The 15,352-nt window shown below is 40.7% G+C and overlaps 1 protein-coding gene across 6 annotated transcripts in view; it reads left to right on the top strand.

Moving 5' to 3' along the window:
- The window catches only part of C2CD3 (C2 domain containing 3 centriole elongation regulator), a 151,800-nt gene that overhangs the window by 85,810 nt on the left and 50,638 nt on the right, over positions 1-15,352 (top strand). For all 6 annotated transcript variants that reach the window (XM_059410512.1, XM_059410520.1, XM_059410502.1 and 3 more), the window contains exons 23-25: positions 3,343-3,945; positions 6,768-7,103; positions 14,940-15,078. In XM_059410512.1, the coding sequence (XP_059266495.1) occupies positions 3,343-3,945; positions 6,768-7,103; positions 14,940-15,078 (1,078 nt within the window). The remainder of the gene's footprint in view (positions 1-3,342; positions 3,946-6,767; positions 7,104-14,939; positions 15,079-15,352) is intronic.

The following is a 15,352-nucleotide window of genomic DNA, read 5'->3' as shown; positions in this document are numbered from 1 at the left end:
TTGACAGACAGAGATCACAAGTAGGCAGAGAGGCAGGCAGAGAGAGAGGAGGAAGCAGGATCCCCGCTGAGCAGAGAGCCCGATGTGGGGCTCGATCCCAGGACCCTGGGATCATGACCTGAGCCGAAGGCAGAGGCTTTAACCCACTGAACCACCCAGGCGCCCAATGTGACTGTTTTTGTGCCAGTACCATACTGTTTTGATTACTACAGCTTTGTAGTATAACTTGAGGTCCAGAATTATGCCTCCAACTTTGCCTTTCTTTTTCAAGATTTCTTTGGCTATTTGGGGTCTTTTTTGGTTCCATACAAATTTTAGGATTGTTTATTCTAGTTCTGTAAAAAGGGCTATTGGTGTTTTGATAGGGATTGCTTTAAATGTTTAGATCTTTGAGTAGTATAGACATTTTAACATTATTTTTTCAGCCCATGAGCATGGAATGTCTTTCCATATCTTTGTGTTGTCTTCAATTTCTTTCATCAATATTTTATAGTTTTCAGAGTATAAGTCTTTTAACTCTTTAGTTCGGTTTATTCCTAGGTATCTTATTATTTTGATGCAGCTACAAATAGGATTATCTCCTTAATTTCTCTTTTTGCTGCTTCATTATTGGTGTATTTATTCAACAGGGCGAATGGGTGGTTCAGCTGGTTAAGCATCCAGTCTTGATCTCAGCCCAGGTCTTGATCCTAGGGTCGTGAGTTCAAGCCCTGCATTAGGCTACTGAAAGGAAGAGAAGGGAAGGAAGGAAAGAAGGGAGGGAGGAAAAGAAAGCAAGCAAGCAGGGAGGGAGGGAGAAGAAAGATGCATCAGATTTCTATATCTTGATTTTGTATCCTACAACTTTACTGAATTTGTTTATCAGTTCTACCAGAGTTTTGGTGGAATCTTTAGGGTTTTCTACATACAGTATCATATCATCTGCAAATAGTGAAAATTTCACTTCTTCCATACCAATTTGGATGCCTTTTATTTCTTTTGTTGTATGCTTGCCAATTTTGTTTACTTTTTTCCAAGAAACCAGCTCCTGGTTTCATTGGTCTGTTCTATTACATTTTTAGTTTCTTTATCATTTATTTCTGCTCTAATCTTTATTATTTCCTTCCTTCTACTAGTTTTAGGTTTTGTTGTTGTTCTTTTTCTAGGTTAGGTGTAAGGTTAAGTTGTTTATTTGAGATTTTTCTTGCTTCTTGAGATGGACTTCTGTTGCTATAAACTTCCCTCTTAGAACTTCTTTTGCTGCATCCCAAAGATTTTGGACCATTGTGTTTTCATTTTCATTTGTTTCCATCTACTTTTGTTTCTTTTATTTCCTGGTTGACCCAGTAATTGTTTAGTAGCATATTATTTAACCTCCGTGTATTTGTGTTCTTCCCAGATTTTTTCATGTGGTTGACTTCCTAGTTTCATAGCATTGTGGTCAGAAAAGATGCATGGTATGACTTTGATCTTCCTGAATTTGTTGAGGCTTGTTTTCTGGCCTACTATATAATCTATTCTGAAGAATGTTATATGTGTATTTGAAAAGAATGTGTATTCAGATGTTTTAGGATGGAATGTTCTGAATATATCTGTTAAATCCATCTGTTCCAGTGGGTCATTCAAAGCCATTGTTTCCTTATTGATTTTCTGTTTAGATGATCTACCTCTTGATGTAAGTAGGATGTTAAAGTCTGCTAATGTTATTTTATTGTTATCGATTAGTTCCTTTATGTTTGTTTTTAACTGTTTATGTATTTGGGTGTTCCTATGTTGGGTACATAAATATTTATAATTGTTATATCTTCTTGTTGGATTGTCCCCTTTGTTAATATACACTGTCCTTCTTTGTCTCTTTTTACAGTTTGTTTTAAAGTCTGTTTTGTCCAATATCAGTATTGCTACTCTGGCTTCCTTTCAGCATCCATTTGCATGATAGATTTTTCTCCATCCCCTCATTTTAAGTCTGCAGGTGTCTTTAAGTTTAAAATGTGTCTCTTATAAGCAGCATGTAAATGAGTCTTGTTTTTTACCCATTCTCTTACTCGATGTCTTTTGATTGGAGCATTTAGTCTATTTATGATAGATAAGATTTATTGTCATTTTATTACTTATTTTTGGTTGTTTCCGAAGATTTTCTCTGATCCTTTCATGGCCTGCTGATTTTCTTTAATGATATATTTGGATTTCTTTCTCTTTATACCTTGCATATTTATTAGTGGTTTTTGATTTATGGTTACCATTAGGTTAGCATATAACTTCCCCATTATGTGTTCCAGGTGCTCTTCAGATTGTTCTTCCTAGACTATATTTTCTCAGGCTGTTTGCCTCCTCTCAAGAGCAGCCCTAATGCCCTCCAGGCTCTATCAGAGCCAAGCATACTAATTTAAAATTCCAGGCTTTAAGCCCCACTTGTTGCAGAAACTCATGAAATTCAGTTCCTCTCACTTTCCAAGCCAATTGCTATGGGAATTTGTTTTCCCGTGAGCTCCTCTGTGTGCTAGTGTATTTCTTGCCCTTCTCTGTGGCCATGACTCCCTCCCCACTGCAATAGTCACAAACCATTTCTCTCCTAAACTGTGTCTCCACACTACCTACTCTCTTTGATGAGTCCTCATCTTAACCTTTAGTTGTGGGGTTTGTTCTGCCAGTTTTCAGATCAATTTCTGGGGTTCTTGGAATGATTTGATTAACTAGTTATCTAGTTAATATTTGTGGGACAAGGTAGAGCCTAGGGTCCTCCTACTCGGCCTCCATCTTTCAACCCCTCAATTTCACATTTTTTTATAGCACTTCTCTTTTCAAACTCTTCCAAAACCATTATCTCATTTGATGATTATAACAATTTTGTCTGGTGGGCAAAATTAGCACCAGTTCTCCTATTTGTTAGGTAAGGAAACCAAGGTTGAATGAAATTAATGACTTACCTAGACTAAACTGCTGGTTTGTGGCTGAGCCTAGGAGAGAATTTAGGTCTTCCAATTCCTAGGTTTTGTTCTTCCACATGATCTCATAGTCTTTGAGTAGTCAGGGAAAACAAACTCCTGTGTTCTGTGGGTATATATATATATATTTTTTAAGACTTTATTTGACAGAGAGAGACCACAAGTAGGCAGAGGCAGGCAGAGAGAGAGGGGAAGCACGCTCCCTGCCAAGCAGAGAGCCCAATGCAGGACTCGATCCCAGGACCCTGAGACCATGACCCGAGCTGAAGGCAGAGGTTTAACCCACTGAGCTACACAGGCACCCCGGATATATGTTTTCTGTTCTGTCTTGGGCCAGAGTGATGGTGGATCTGGAGTAGGAAGTAGGTAAATCATTTTATTCTTCACTAATTGAAAGTCTTACTTGTTTTTCCATAAGGGATCACAGGATGGTATCCTATCATTTTGCCAGAGGATGGGGCCCTGCCTCATGGTTTGGAGCTCATGCAGAAGATTGTGGGTGGCCTGGAGCTTTCAGTTTCCTTCACGCATCCTGGTGATAGAGAGCGGGTATTGGAAGCTGCTGAGCTATTGGGCTGGAACTTTGAGAATAATCTGAAGAATCTTGTCAAGATGAATGAAGATGAACCAGCCTCTGTCACCATATCCACCCCAAGGCTCTGGCTGCCCATCCATTGTGTGCTTCTTGCTGGCCAGAGCCACATACATAAGAACACATACTGCTACCTCCGCTATAAGCTGTATGATCATGAGGCCTTCTGGACCCCTCTCAAGAAGCCTAAGGAATCTACAAACAAAAAACAGGTCATGGTTACTTTCAAGGCATCCAGAAGAGCAGAAGTCACTAGGGGCCCATCACTCCTTTGGTATTTCAGGGAAGAGAGGTTAGAGATCCAAGTGTGGCGGGCTTATGGCAATGACAGTTTGGAGAGGCCCCACCAGACGGACAGTTGGATTGGCTCAGCCTATGTGGACCTGGCCAGACTTGGGGAGAGGTCAGCAAGAACATTAACAGTCAGTGGTAAGTGAGGAACTGGCCTCAGCTCTTGTGGTTTTATCACCTGCTCTGTGACAAGCACTATGTGATAAGCTCCCTCAGACATTATTTTATTTGATCCTCCTAGCAGTGTTGGGAGGTAGATATCAGACCTATCTTACAGTCATGTAAATGGAGGCTCAAAGAGGTTAGATTACTACCCAGGCTCACAGCTAGCAAGTGTTTTCTTCTAATATTGTATGCTGAAAGATTAGTAATAATTTAGTAATGCTTCCTATAACTAAAGAATTTTCAAAAGGAAAGAGCACCACTGGCTGCTTAAAAGAGGGCATTGCCTCATGACAGTATATCTTGGTAGGGTCACCACAGATCTGAAAAGTGGCTCTGAGCTTTGTAGCTTTACAATGCAGTCAAATTTAGCAGATTTAGCACTAACGTAGTGCCTAGAATATTGTACTCAATTTGTGTAAAATAAAAATGGGTGAATTGGCAGGGGGGAGCACTATCTTTAAACTCATGTATCAGAGCCTCTATGATAATCTAGAATGCTAGTTTTTAAAATACACTGAAAAACATAGCTGCTGGTGAGACTAGGATATCCTCTCTCTCTGGTCAGCACATCTTGAAATCATAAAAGAAAATGTACAAAGTAATAAATTGGCTCACAAGGCAGAAAGGAAAAAGGTAACATTTTGCAAGCGGCATTATGTGCTAGATGCTTTCTTTTAAACTTTTGTTCAGTACTTGATACATATAATTGGCTCTAGGAATTCAGAGATGAGTAAGAGATAGTCAATGGGAGAATAGAGTAGTAAATAAACAATTACAGTGAACCATAAGAACTATGAAAAGGTATCCTCAGTGGTATTGTGGAGCACAGGAATGCAACATCTCTTTGGTTCAAGGATGACATCTCAGTGGAAATGATCCTTGACCTTAGTTTCAGAGGATTTAGGAATAAGCCATGAAAAGAATTATATTCTAAACAGGAGAACAGCCTGTGAAGGTACAGAGGCATGAGGCAGGTTGATACCTTTTAGGCACTGTAAGTAATTTGGTACTGCTGGATCATAAGATATATAGGATGGAAGATGATAAGGAGATGAAGTTAGAAAGGTGGACAAGAGTACCGGACTTCTATCTGAGAGCTATGGAAAGCTATTCTAATGGGGTCTGAATAGAAGAGTGATAGTTTTGTATTTTAGAAGACTCCATCTAGTAACTATAATGCAGAATGAATTGAAGATAACCAGACTAGATTCTTTATAAACATATTTATTCATTAGGATAGTCCTTGTAAGATTGGTTGTTATTTCCTCCACTATACAACTAAAGAAACTGAGTCACAACCCTGTGTAGCTCTGTTAGCCTTGTGTTCTGACCCTGTTGCACAGATGGCCCAAGCTAAGTAAGAACTAAGTATTTGGGTGATCATCTCAGATTCTCTGGTTCTCTCTGGACCCAGCAGGTGTAATTCTGTCTCCGTTGAACACCTCATTAGATTCTATGTGCCCTATTTTGTTGGGCGAGCCTAGAATCACTTCAGAGAGCCTGCAGAAAACATCTTTGAAGTAAGCACAGCTCACTTGAACTAAAGTTCATAAAGACGGACTTTTAACTTCACTCTGCTGAAGAAAGTAGGTTTGGAACACTAAATAAAGATTTAAAGATCAGAACTCAAGAAGAAATATCTCTCTTTATTGACTGATACAAAGGAAATACTTAAGTTTTATGATTATCCATTTCTCTCCTACTTCTCCACCTCTCATCAGTCTACGCTTTTTATCTTCTTGTAAATGGGTTTTGTACAAGGTGTGGTATTGGATGTATTGATTGAATGACCCAAGCAGTCCATTCAGTCATCCACCCAACTGTCCTTCCAAGTAGCTGTTGAGTTTCTTGAGGATAAGGCTTTAGCTCTGTTGCTTATGGATGTCTTGCCTCCTATTGGCCTTACTTTCTCCTTGTAATAATGATGATAATTCACACATTGCATCACAAGAAAAGAGGTTACCTAAAAAACTGACAAAGACGGGGAAAGTTGCATGTTACTACTTCCTGTGAATCAGTTAACTCCATTTTCCTGAATTGAGATGAGCCTAATGAACCAAACTTTGAGATTCTGAAAGAATTCTCAGTGCCTTCTGCTATATAATGAAATCTCATTTTATATCCAGGAAGCTTATAAGTTCATATCCCTGAGATTAAATCTGCCACTTTGGAGAATTCACCTTAGCAGGTTACCTAACTCCTCAGATCCTGGCACGTGAGAAACAGTCAACAAATAGGAATTCCCCTATTTTTCTTTCTTGTCTCCTTTGCTGAAGCCACCTACTTCATTTCCAGATGATCTTCAGGGCTACTGCCAGACATATTTAGTTGCTGAAACAGGCTAAGTTAAGCACCAGGACAGCTTCCTAAGAAGAAGACCTTAGGAGAAAGCCTATAGACGAGAGCCAGAGGGACATGTGACTGAGAGGACAGGCCACTTCCGCTTTAATAATAATGTTACTTTCAGAAGGCTTGAGAAGTCATCTAAGTCTGCTCACCCCAGCTCGTGAATCTCTTCCACAGCAGCTCTGCCTAGTAGTCATTTGGCTTTGGCTTCAAATCTGAACTTGCACTACTTTCCATTGATGGAGATAATGTGCATATTGGGGAGAAGGGAGTAAACATTTTCACACCGTATACTGACTTCACAGTTTCTTTTAAAAATTGGTATATTGGGACCTATAGGCCTGTTGAAGGAGAAAGGACCACAAGCACTCTCAGTGAATCATTTCCAAGGTTAGAGAGTGTTGTTGGTTCCTGCTTGCTTGGGCTTATCCTCCTTCATCCTCTTGTAGGTGTGTATCCTCTATTTGGACGAAATGCTTCCAACCTCGCAGGAGCTGCCTTACGAGTTCATGTGGTTCTTTCCTCTCCTTCTCCACACCCTGGGCCTGCTCCTGAGCTGGATTCTGTGGACTGCAGCAGCCACAGTGAGTCTGAGCAGTTCTCCAGAAGGAATGATGAGATTCCGCTCTCTCCATCACCTGCCCACCAGAAGTCTCCTGCCTCCACCCATGTCCCTTGCAACACCACAAAGGAAGTCAGCCCAGCCGAGGAGAGCCCTGCCACATTGGATGGAACTTTTGCAGTCAGTATCCTGGTAGAAAGAGCAATGCATTTGAGCTTAAAAGGTAGGTATGAGCTTAAAAGGTATGAGCTTAAAAAGAGCATGTATCTGACTCCTTAGATTATGGTCCTGGCTTCATAAATCTTGGAGATCATGACAGAATCTGCAACAACATCTTAATCGATAATTATATTTCTCAAGCCTAAAAGTTGAAGCAACATGAAAGCCTTTCTGAACTTAAGTGGACATTGCCAGTTATATATTAATTTTGCATATCATAAGTTCCCCAGTCCAGAAACCTGAGTATCAACTTAGGTACTTCTCTTTTCCTTTATCTACCATCAGATCAAGCTTAGGTACTTCTCTTTTCCTTATCCACCATCATATCATCAATTTCATTAAATTGTTGTATCTCTTAAATTTCTCTCAGGACTCTTTTTCTCCTTTCCATTGCTACCAACTCACGACCATCTTCATTATGTACCTGGGACCAAGAGTTCTTAACACTGCATTCCTAAACCCCAAAGGACCTAAGAATAAAAAGTCAAGATGGTGAACTTGGATAGGAAAATAATCACATCTGGATTCTATTAACTTCTAACTAAAATTAAACATTTCCTACAGTTGTGATCATAAACACTAGACCCCAGTAATATTAATAGTACCTGTCTGTGAGTTGTCAGCAATAGAAATCACAGGTATTTTCCTATCACACTGTAGTTCTTGCAAATATCTTTTTATACCTATCATCACTTCAAAATTACAGTAGTTGTAAAACCTATAGTTAGATCTTGTTACATATTAATAAAGCATATATACTAGTAGGTCACTGCTTTTTGAGCATTTTGATAATGCTAATGTAATTTGATTTTTATGTAATCCTGTGTATCTTACATTATGCATTTTAAAAAACACACAGAGCAGCACCTGGATGGCTCAGTCAGTTAAATGTCTGCCTTTGGCTCAGGTCATGATCCTGGGGTCCTTGGATCCAGGCCCACATCGGGCTTTCTTCTGCTCAGTGGGGAGCCTGCTTCTCCCTCTCCATCTGCCTCTCCCCCCCCCCAACTCATGCTCTCTCTCTCACTCTCCCCTCCAAAATAAATAAATAAAATCTTTAAAACACACAGACGATGGGGTGCCTGGGTGGCTCAGTCTGTTAAGCATCCAACTCTTGATTTCAGCTCAGTTCATGATCGCAGGGTCATGAAATTGAAACCCACGTCAAGCTCCACATGGTGTGGAGCCTACTGAAGATTCCTCTACCTCTGCCCCTCTCCCTCTTTTTCGCCCTCTCTAAAGAAAAAAAAAGAAAAGGGGACACCTGGGTGGCTCAGTGGGTTAAGGCCTCTGCCTTCGGCTCGGGTCATGGTCCCAGGGTCCTGGGATCGAGCCTCGCATCAAGCCCCGCATCGAGCCTCGCATCGGGCTCTCTGCTTGGCGGGGAGCCTGCTTCCTCCTCTCTCCTGTCTCTGCCTGCCTCTCTGCCTGCTTGTGATCTCTGTCAAATAAAAAAATTTAATTTAATTTAAAAAATAAAAATTAAAAAAAAAAGAAAAGGGGAAAAACCCACACATACTGATTATACACACACTATTAAGAAGAGGCCCAGTGACCTCACCAGACAGCCATGTATCCATGTGTCCATGGCACAAGGAACCCTTACCTTACTCTTTATTCAGCCTTGTAATCACTCCTAAAACTTTCTCTTTGCCATCACACTTCTCTTTTCCCTGGCTAATTCCAACTCCTCTATTAAGACTTGATGTTTATCAGTTTCCCTAACATAAAGGCCCCTCTCCCGTTTGCTCTCCCAGCACTTTTTGCCCTCTTTACCATAGTGTATAGTGCTGGACATAAAGTAGTGAACAAAATAGCTAAAAATCGTGCCCATGTGGAGCTTACATTCCAGTAGAAATACCCTCAAATATGTATTCCCAGCCAGTAAGTTGTATGTGTGTGACTTTGAGTAAGTTATTGTCTCCCTCTGTCTTGAATTTCTCATCTATAAATGGTTGGAATTAACAATTCTGAGATGTGTGATGGCTGTGTAAGCCAGATAATCAAAGCCCTGTGAGCTCAGGTTTCAACATACATCTTTTCGTTTTGCCTCCGTACTTAGCTCCTATCGTCTCTGTGTTGGCCTCTCTCAATCTGTGCTATGTTGGAACAGAAACAAAATTCACGCCATGGTAACTGTTGCTTACCTTTCATTTCATTTCTCTCTGTACACACCACCAACGGGCATTATTCCCATGAGTATAAGCTGCTATAATGACCCCTGAGGTTCTCTTATCCTTCTCATTATCTTTGAAACCTTGAAATGGTTTATCTCAAGACAAAGTCTTCCCCAAGTACAGCCCTTGCTGTACTGTATTAGAGATAATGAGATCCCATATGAGTCACAAAACTGGGAAATAATTTTTTTTATTGACCCACGAAAGCAGGCTATTTTTGACAACTATAATATATAAAAAGTGAAATTTTTAAAAAGATTTTATTTATTTATTTGACAGACAGAGATCACAAGTAGGTAGAGAGGAAGGGAATCAGGCTCCCTGCTGAGCAGAGAGCCTGATGTGGGACTCGATCCCAGGACCCTGGGATCATGACCTGAGCTGAAGACAGAGGCTTTAACCCACTGAGCCACCCAGGTGCCCAAAACGAAATTTTTAAAAGAGAAAAATCAATAGATGAATGAATTTAAGGAAAGCAAGAAAAAGTTTTATTTTTTGCAAGGATTGTTCTGTCTCATTGTTATTGCATAAAATAGAATTTAAAATAGCAAAGATAGGGTTTACATTCCATTTTAGGGGGAATCCCCATATTGCAAAAGTGCAAATATTCTTGTAACTTTTCCATTAGACAGCAAGTTACTTTTTTTTTTTCTGTTTTTACTTTTATTTGCATTGCATTTACTTTTTGCAGAATTTACTCCCAGGCCATAAGTTTTTCTTTCTTCATTTCTTCTGGATATCGTTTTTTTCTGTGCAACTTCCTCTTCAGTTTATAATCAACCAGCTCTTTTCAGTAAAGATCTTCTCCGTGTGGCAGGGAGAGTCATGTGTGGGTTCATCCAGCCACGAGCCCTGTCAGTTCTCTGAGGCATCTTGGGGCCTTTTTTCACTGGATGTGCTCCATGACCAGAGAGTCTACATCTAAGCTCTCTTCTTTCTTCTTTTTTTTTTGTCAGATTTTGTTATTTATTTGAGGCAGAGAGGGAGAGAGCACAAGTAGGGGTAGAGGGAAGGGCAAGGGAGAAGGAGAAGCAGACTCTCTGCTGGCAATGGGGGACTGATGGGGGACTCAATCCCAGGACCCAGGGATTATGATCTGAGCTGAAGGCAGCCACATAATCAACTGAGCCACCCAGGTGCCCTACATCTAAATTCTTAAGTTCAGCAATACTCTGCATTTTGAAGCCTATGCAGTAAAACTTCAGCACTCTTCTTGGGCCACTGACCTTGTGTCCAACCCCACTGTTTAGCCTGGGCACACCTACCAACTCCACCATTGGAGTGAAGGATGGCATGTGTTGCTTCTGCACAGTGACATCCTTCACATACTTGGTGGCTTTTCAGATATACATACCCTTGATGGCGTGGGCAGTTTCACCTGTGTTTTTAAAGTCAGCATGAAGATTTGAACCTCCCAATTCATGTGATTTTGTAGGCTTTTCTGGGCCAAGTATATAGCAAACCATTTTCAGAGCTCTCTTCAGACTTCTTACGGGAAGAACATTTAGTATATTTTTAAAATATGACTTGGCAAAGTAATTCGACAATAATTTATTGAGCATCTCCTTGTACCGAGTTTTATTCTCATTTTTGTGCATTAAATCTCATTTCATCCTTACCACAAGTACAATGATGGTGTGATTAGTTTATAGTACCTGCCCATTTTATAAAGCTCAAAAAGGTAAAGTGACATGAGTTACACAGTTAATAAGCTCTGGAAAGCCAGGATTTGATTCCAGCTATGTCTGGATCTGAAGCCAGTGCTCTTTTCCTGTATACCATTCTGCCTTTCAGGTATGAAATATGGCTGTGTTTGCCAGTTAATCCTGTCTACACTGTGTTTACCAGTCACTCTAGCCCAGGGTGGGTATATATATTGCACACCTAGTCCTGGGCTTGCATTGCAAGTGGTAAATCTCTGCAGGGCCGATGCCAAATATAGAGAGGATGGAGCAAATGACACATGGCTTCTGTCCTCCAAGAGCTGATTACCCCATTGAGAAGGTTAGCAGCCACACGGTTAAGGATATATAAAGCAAAGTGTTCTGAAGGCCCAAAGGGCACTACAATATGTAGTCTTTGGAGAGTTTAGAACAGAGAGATGAGAGATGTCTGAGAAATCAGGAGAACCTTTTAGAATGAGTAGGATTTCAGGAAGGGGAAGATAAAACTCCAGATGGATATTTCAACTTAAACAAAGGTATTAAAGTGGGAAAGTGTATGTTCTGGGCTTGCTTAGAGAGGGCATCAGGGATCACGATAGCAATTGATCCTCTTTGACTGGTCATTGCAAGAGAGCTGTGAGAATCATGGTAAGAAGATTGCTGAGCTCGACCAAGGGCTCAACTGAGACTAACTGACATGATTTTAGAGTGGCTAAGAATGGCAAAATGGTGATTTCCTCCAGTACTGCGTGGCTTCCTTTGCTTTCCTACCACCACAAACGACAAGCCATTCCCTGGGCCTTTGCTCACACACCTTTCTTAGCCTGGATTCCTTTCTCCCTTTCCCCAGCTACCAAGGTCCAACTGGCATCCTGCCCTTCCCCTCAATTACCCTGTTACAAACATGCTGGCTCCTCTTTGCTTTTTCTGAAATACAAACAGACTCCTGTCTTGGGACCTTTGGATCTGATATTCCTCTGCTTGGAATATTCCTAACATCTTGCATGTCTTTAGTGAAATGACTTTGTCTCACAAGGCCTTCCCTGACCACCCATCTAAGATTTCTAGCTCCTCCCCAACGTTTTCTATCCCTCTTTCCTGCTTTCTTTTTGTCTGTAGCCTTTAATAATGTGTTTTGTTTATTTTCTGCCCTTCCTAGAAGAATATGAGTCCTACAGAAACAGGGATTATTGTTTTATTTATTAACACTAAATTCTTAACACCTAGAACTGTATCTGACACATAATAAGCCGGAAATATTTGTTAAATGAGGAAGTGGATGACCCTGAGGCCTCAGCCCAGTGCTGCCTTCTCCTTAATACCTCCTCTCGTTTCCTACTTTGTCTCTCCTGTAGGAGAGTTGCTTATGGAGAATTTAACAGGGGATATGTCACAGGGATTAATAGATTATTCAACAAATACTTACCAAGTTCCACTGTATCCAGATACATGGTATAGGACCACAGCCTCTTGCACAAAATTTCTGTCACCTTTTCTCCATTCTTAGTGCTACCTTGCCTGCTCAAGCCTCAGAAACTTGCACAAATGGGATAGCCCTCTCAATGGTTGCTGCTTCCAGTATTCTCTTTCAATATCTTTTTAATTCTGCTCCTGAGGTTATATTCTGGTCCACAAATAACGATCTCTCTCAACTGAAAATACTTTACTGTTATTGGCTTTGTTTCCCCTACACTCTCAGTGACAGCACACAGAGTTCCTCCCATGTGGCCTCATCAGTCTTTTCAGCCTCATCTTTCACCATATCTTAATTCCACAATTTGCGTTTTGCCAAAGCCCTTTTCTCTCTCTTACTAAGCCTTTGATCTGCTCCTTTCTTTTCCTAGAATGCCTTTTTCTCTCCTTTTCAACAAATGTACTCATCTTTTGAGAATGGACTAAGGTGACACTAAGGTGTCACCATCACTGACTACCTCAGCACAAAACCTCATTCTAGGTTCCCCAGTCTCCCCCATACCACCACCCCTACTCCCACACAATTTTCCTCCTTCATATCACATATTAGTCTGCATTGAAAATGGCTAGAAAGGTGTCTCTCCACTAGCTGTGTATTCTTGGAACTGTGCTGTTTATTTCTCTGCCACAACACCCTCATCTTCCTGATGCAGGAAATAATGTCCTCTTGTTTGTGAATATGATACTTAATACCTCTAAAATCTCTAATATGAATTATAAATCACAAATCTATAAATCACTTTTTCTTTGGCCTCTTTCTGTTATCCAGGGCCGAACACTTATCAGGGTGGATATCTGACTTTCAGAGGTCTCTGTTGTCTCCCTGATTCCCACCCTCAGTGATAGATCCATATAGTCTTTCAGGCCCTTTGTTTGGTCCTGAGAATACAGACCTGCGTGTCATCTCTCTGAAATGTGCCTTCCAAATGATGATATGATAGTAGTAGTTCTGGAATGGGAGTCAGTGGACTGGGTTCTGACCTTAGCTAAGCCATGAACTTGCTTTATGACTGAGCAAACCCATTTCCCTTCTCCGCAACTATAAAATGTGATGCTCATACAAGTCATCTCTCAGATTCTCTTTGACTCTTATCATCTGAGAACATGTAGCTGAGGGCAACTCATGCCACACTGTCTGAGTCAGCCATAATTTGCCAAGCTCTTGGGAAAATCATTTTGCATACAAGGTTGCATGCAGAAAATCTCCAAACAGTCCTGAATTAATGAGTTTTGCCCTCAGCAGAGCTTAAATCTGAAGGAGTTTTGAACTTTCTGTGATCCCCATTGTGGTCCTGGTTCTGAAAATAAAAGCTTCTTGAATATTTTTGTTAGAGAAAGTTCTGAAGACCCTTTCTTTTTTTTTTTTTTTTTTTTTAAAGATTTTTATTTATTTATTTGAGAGAGAGACAGTGAGAGAGAACATGAGTGATGAGAAGGTCAGAGGGAGAAGCAGACTCCCCATGATGCTGGGAGCCCGATGCGGGACTCGATCCTAGGACTCCAGGATCATGACCTGAGCTGAAGGCAGTCGTCCAACCAACTGAGCCACCCAGGCGCCCCTGAAGACCCTTTCTTTATGAGTCACCTTGAGTACTTGTTAGAGTTGTATTCTTACACTAGACATGACAAGTGTCTCCAGCCCTGTCTTACGAATAAGGCACTGAGGAACAAAGAGGTAAAATTATTTAGGTTAATCTAAGTTATACTTAGTAAAAACCCAAATTATCTATGGTATCATCAGTCTTTAGAGGTTCTCTTTTACCTACTCAGGCATGGTTAGGAGCCCCTTTGGGTTCCCAAATCTCCCTTGTGCTTTCTCTTATTTTAATTGTGTGTGTCTGTCTCCAATCAGGAATCAAACCTGACTCCTCTGGGCATGTGTGTGTATCACAGAGAAAAGTGTCAGTTAATGTTCCTTTAATGGAACTGGACTAAGTTTTTGTTAATACGCAAATTTGGGCATCACTTGAGGGAAAAGTTACCATGGATTCATTCCAGGCCAGAGGGGAGCTCTTAACCAAATAGTTAATTAGGCCTATTGCAATGGAAAAACCCTGGAAACTCAGGAAACCTGGCTGGGTCTTACAGACACTAGTTAGTCAGATGTGCAGTGAGCAAGCCACTTTACCTCTCTATCACCTGGTTGTCTTACTGTGGCCTAGAGCTGCCTTGCTGAAGTCCCACAAAACATGCACCGCAGAGCTGATCATTGATTGTGTGACTCCTGAGTCTAGGGCGTTTTGCAGTTCTACTTTTTCTTCTCAATTCAGTATTTTCCATCATCCCGCAAGGTATACAGAGATGAGAGGAGTGATCCCTCACTGGGGAATATTTATGAACTGAGCCTTGAAAGGACAGTTTTAGTAGCAGAAAGGACACTAGAAACACTTCAGATACAGAGAATAATAGCTCAAGCAAAGACCTAAAGGTAGGATAAGGCTAGAAATTATACCTTTATAATGGGAGGCTTCTAGCATGTTCTTTCTGACACCCTAAAGTCAGTCATTCCATTGTGTTCTATTTCAGGGAGTCCCTTGACAGAACGGAAAGTATTGATACCCAGTTGTTGTGTATCTTTTGCAACGGCTGATGATCCATCTCCTATCTACACCCACGTGGTTGAAAACACAGATTCCCCCATCTGGAATTTTCAACAGCAGTCAAGGTTTGTATTATATGATATCGCATCAGCCTTCCAGAATCTCCTTTTTGTTCCAGGAGACAAACTCAGATCAAGGGATATAACAAAGGGAACAATATTAAGCAGACCTGGAAAATGCTTTTCTTATCAAGCAGTTATTTAATCCTGGTGCTTATGAATTCACAGTTAGTAGTGGTTTAAAGATCTTACTGCGGTATTTTTTTTAACTCTTTTTGAGCTCAGTACAACTCAAAAATTATTCAGTGAAAACCGCTTAGATACCCCACTCTGTTCTAGA

This window comes from Mustela nigripes, chromosome 1 (assembly GCF_022355385.1).
Source record: "Mustela nigripes isolate SB6536 chromosome 1, MUSNIG.SB6536, whole genome shotgun sequence".
In the NCBI taxonomy this organism is placed as follows: domain Eukaryota; kingdom Metazoa; phylum Chordata; class Mammalia; order Carnivora; family Mustelidae; genus Mustela; species Mustela nigripes.
The sequence above is the reverse complement of the archived record's forward strand: the minus strand, read 5'-3'. Positions and strand labels throughout refer to the sequence as shown.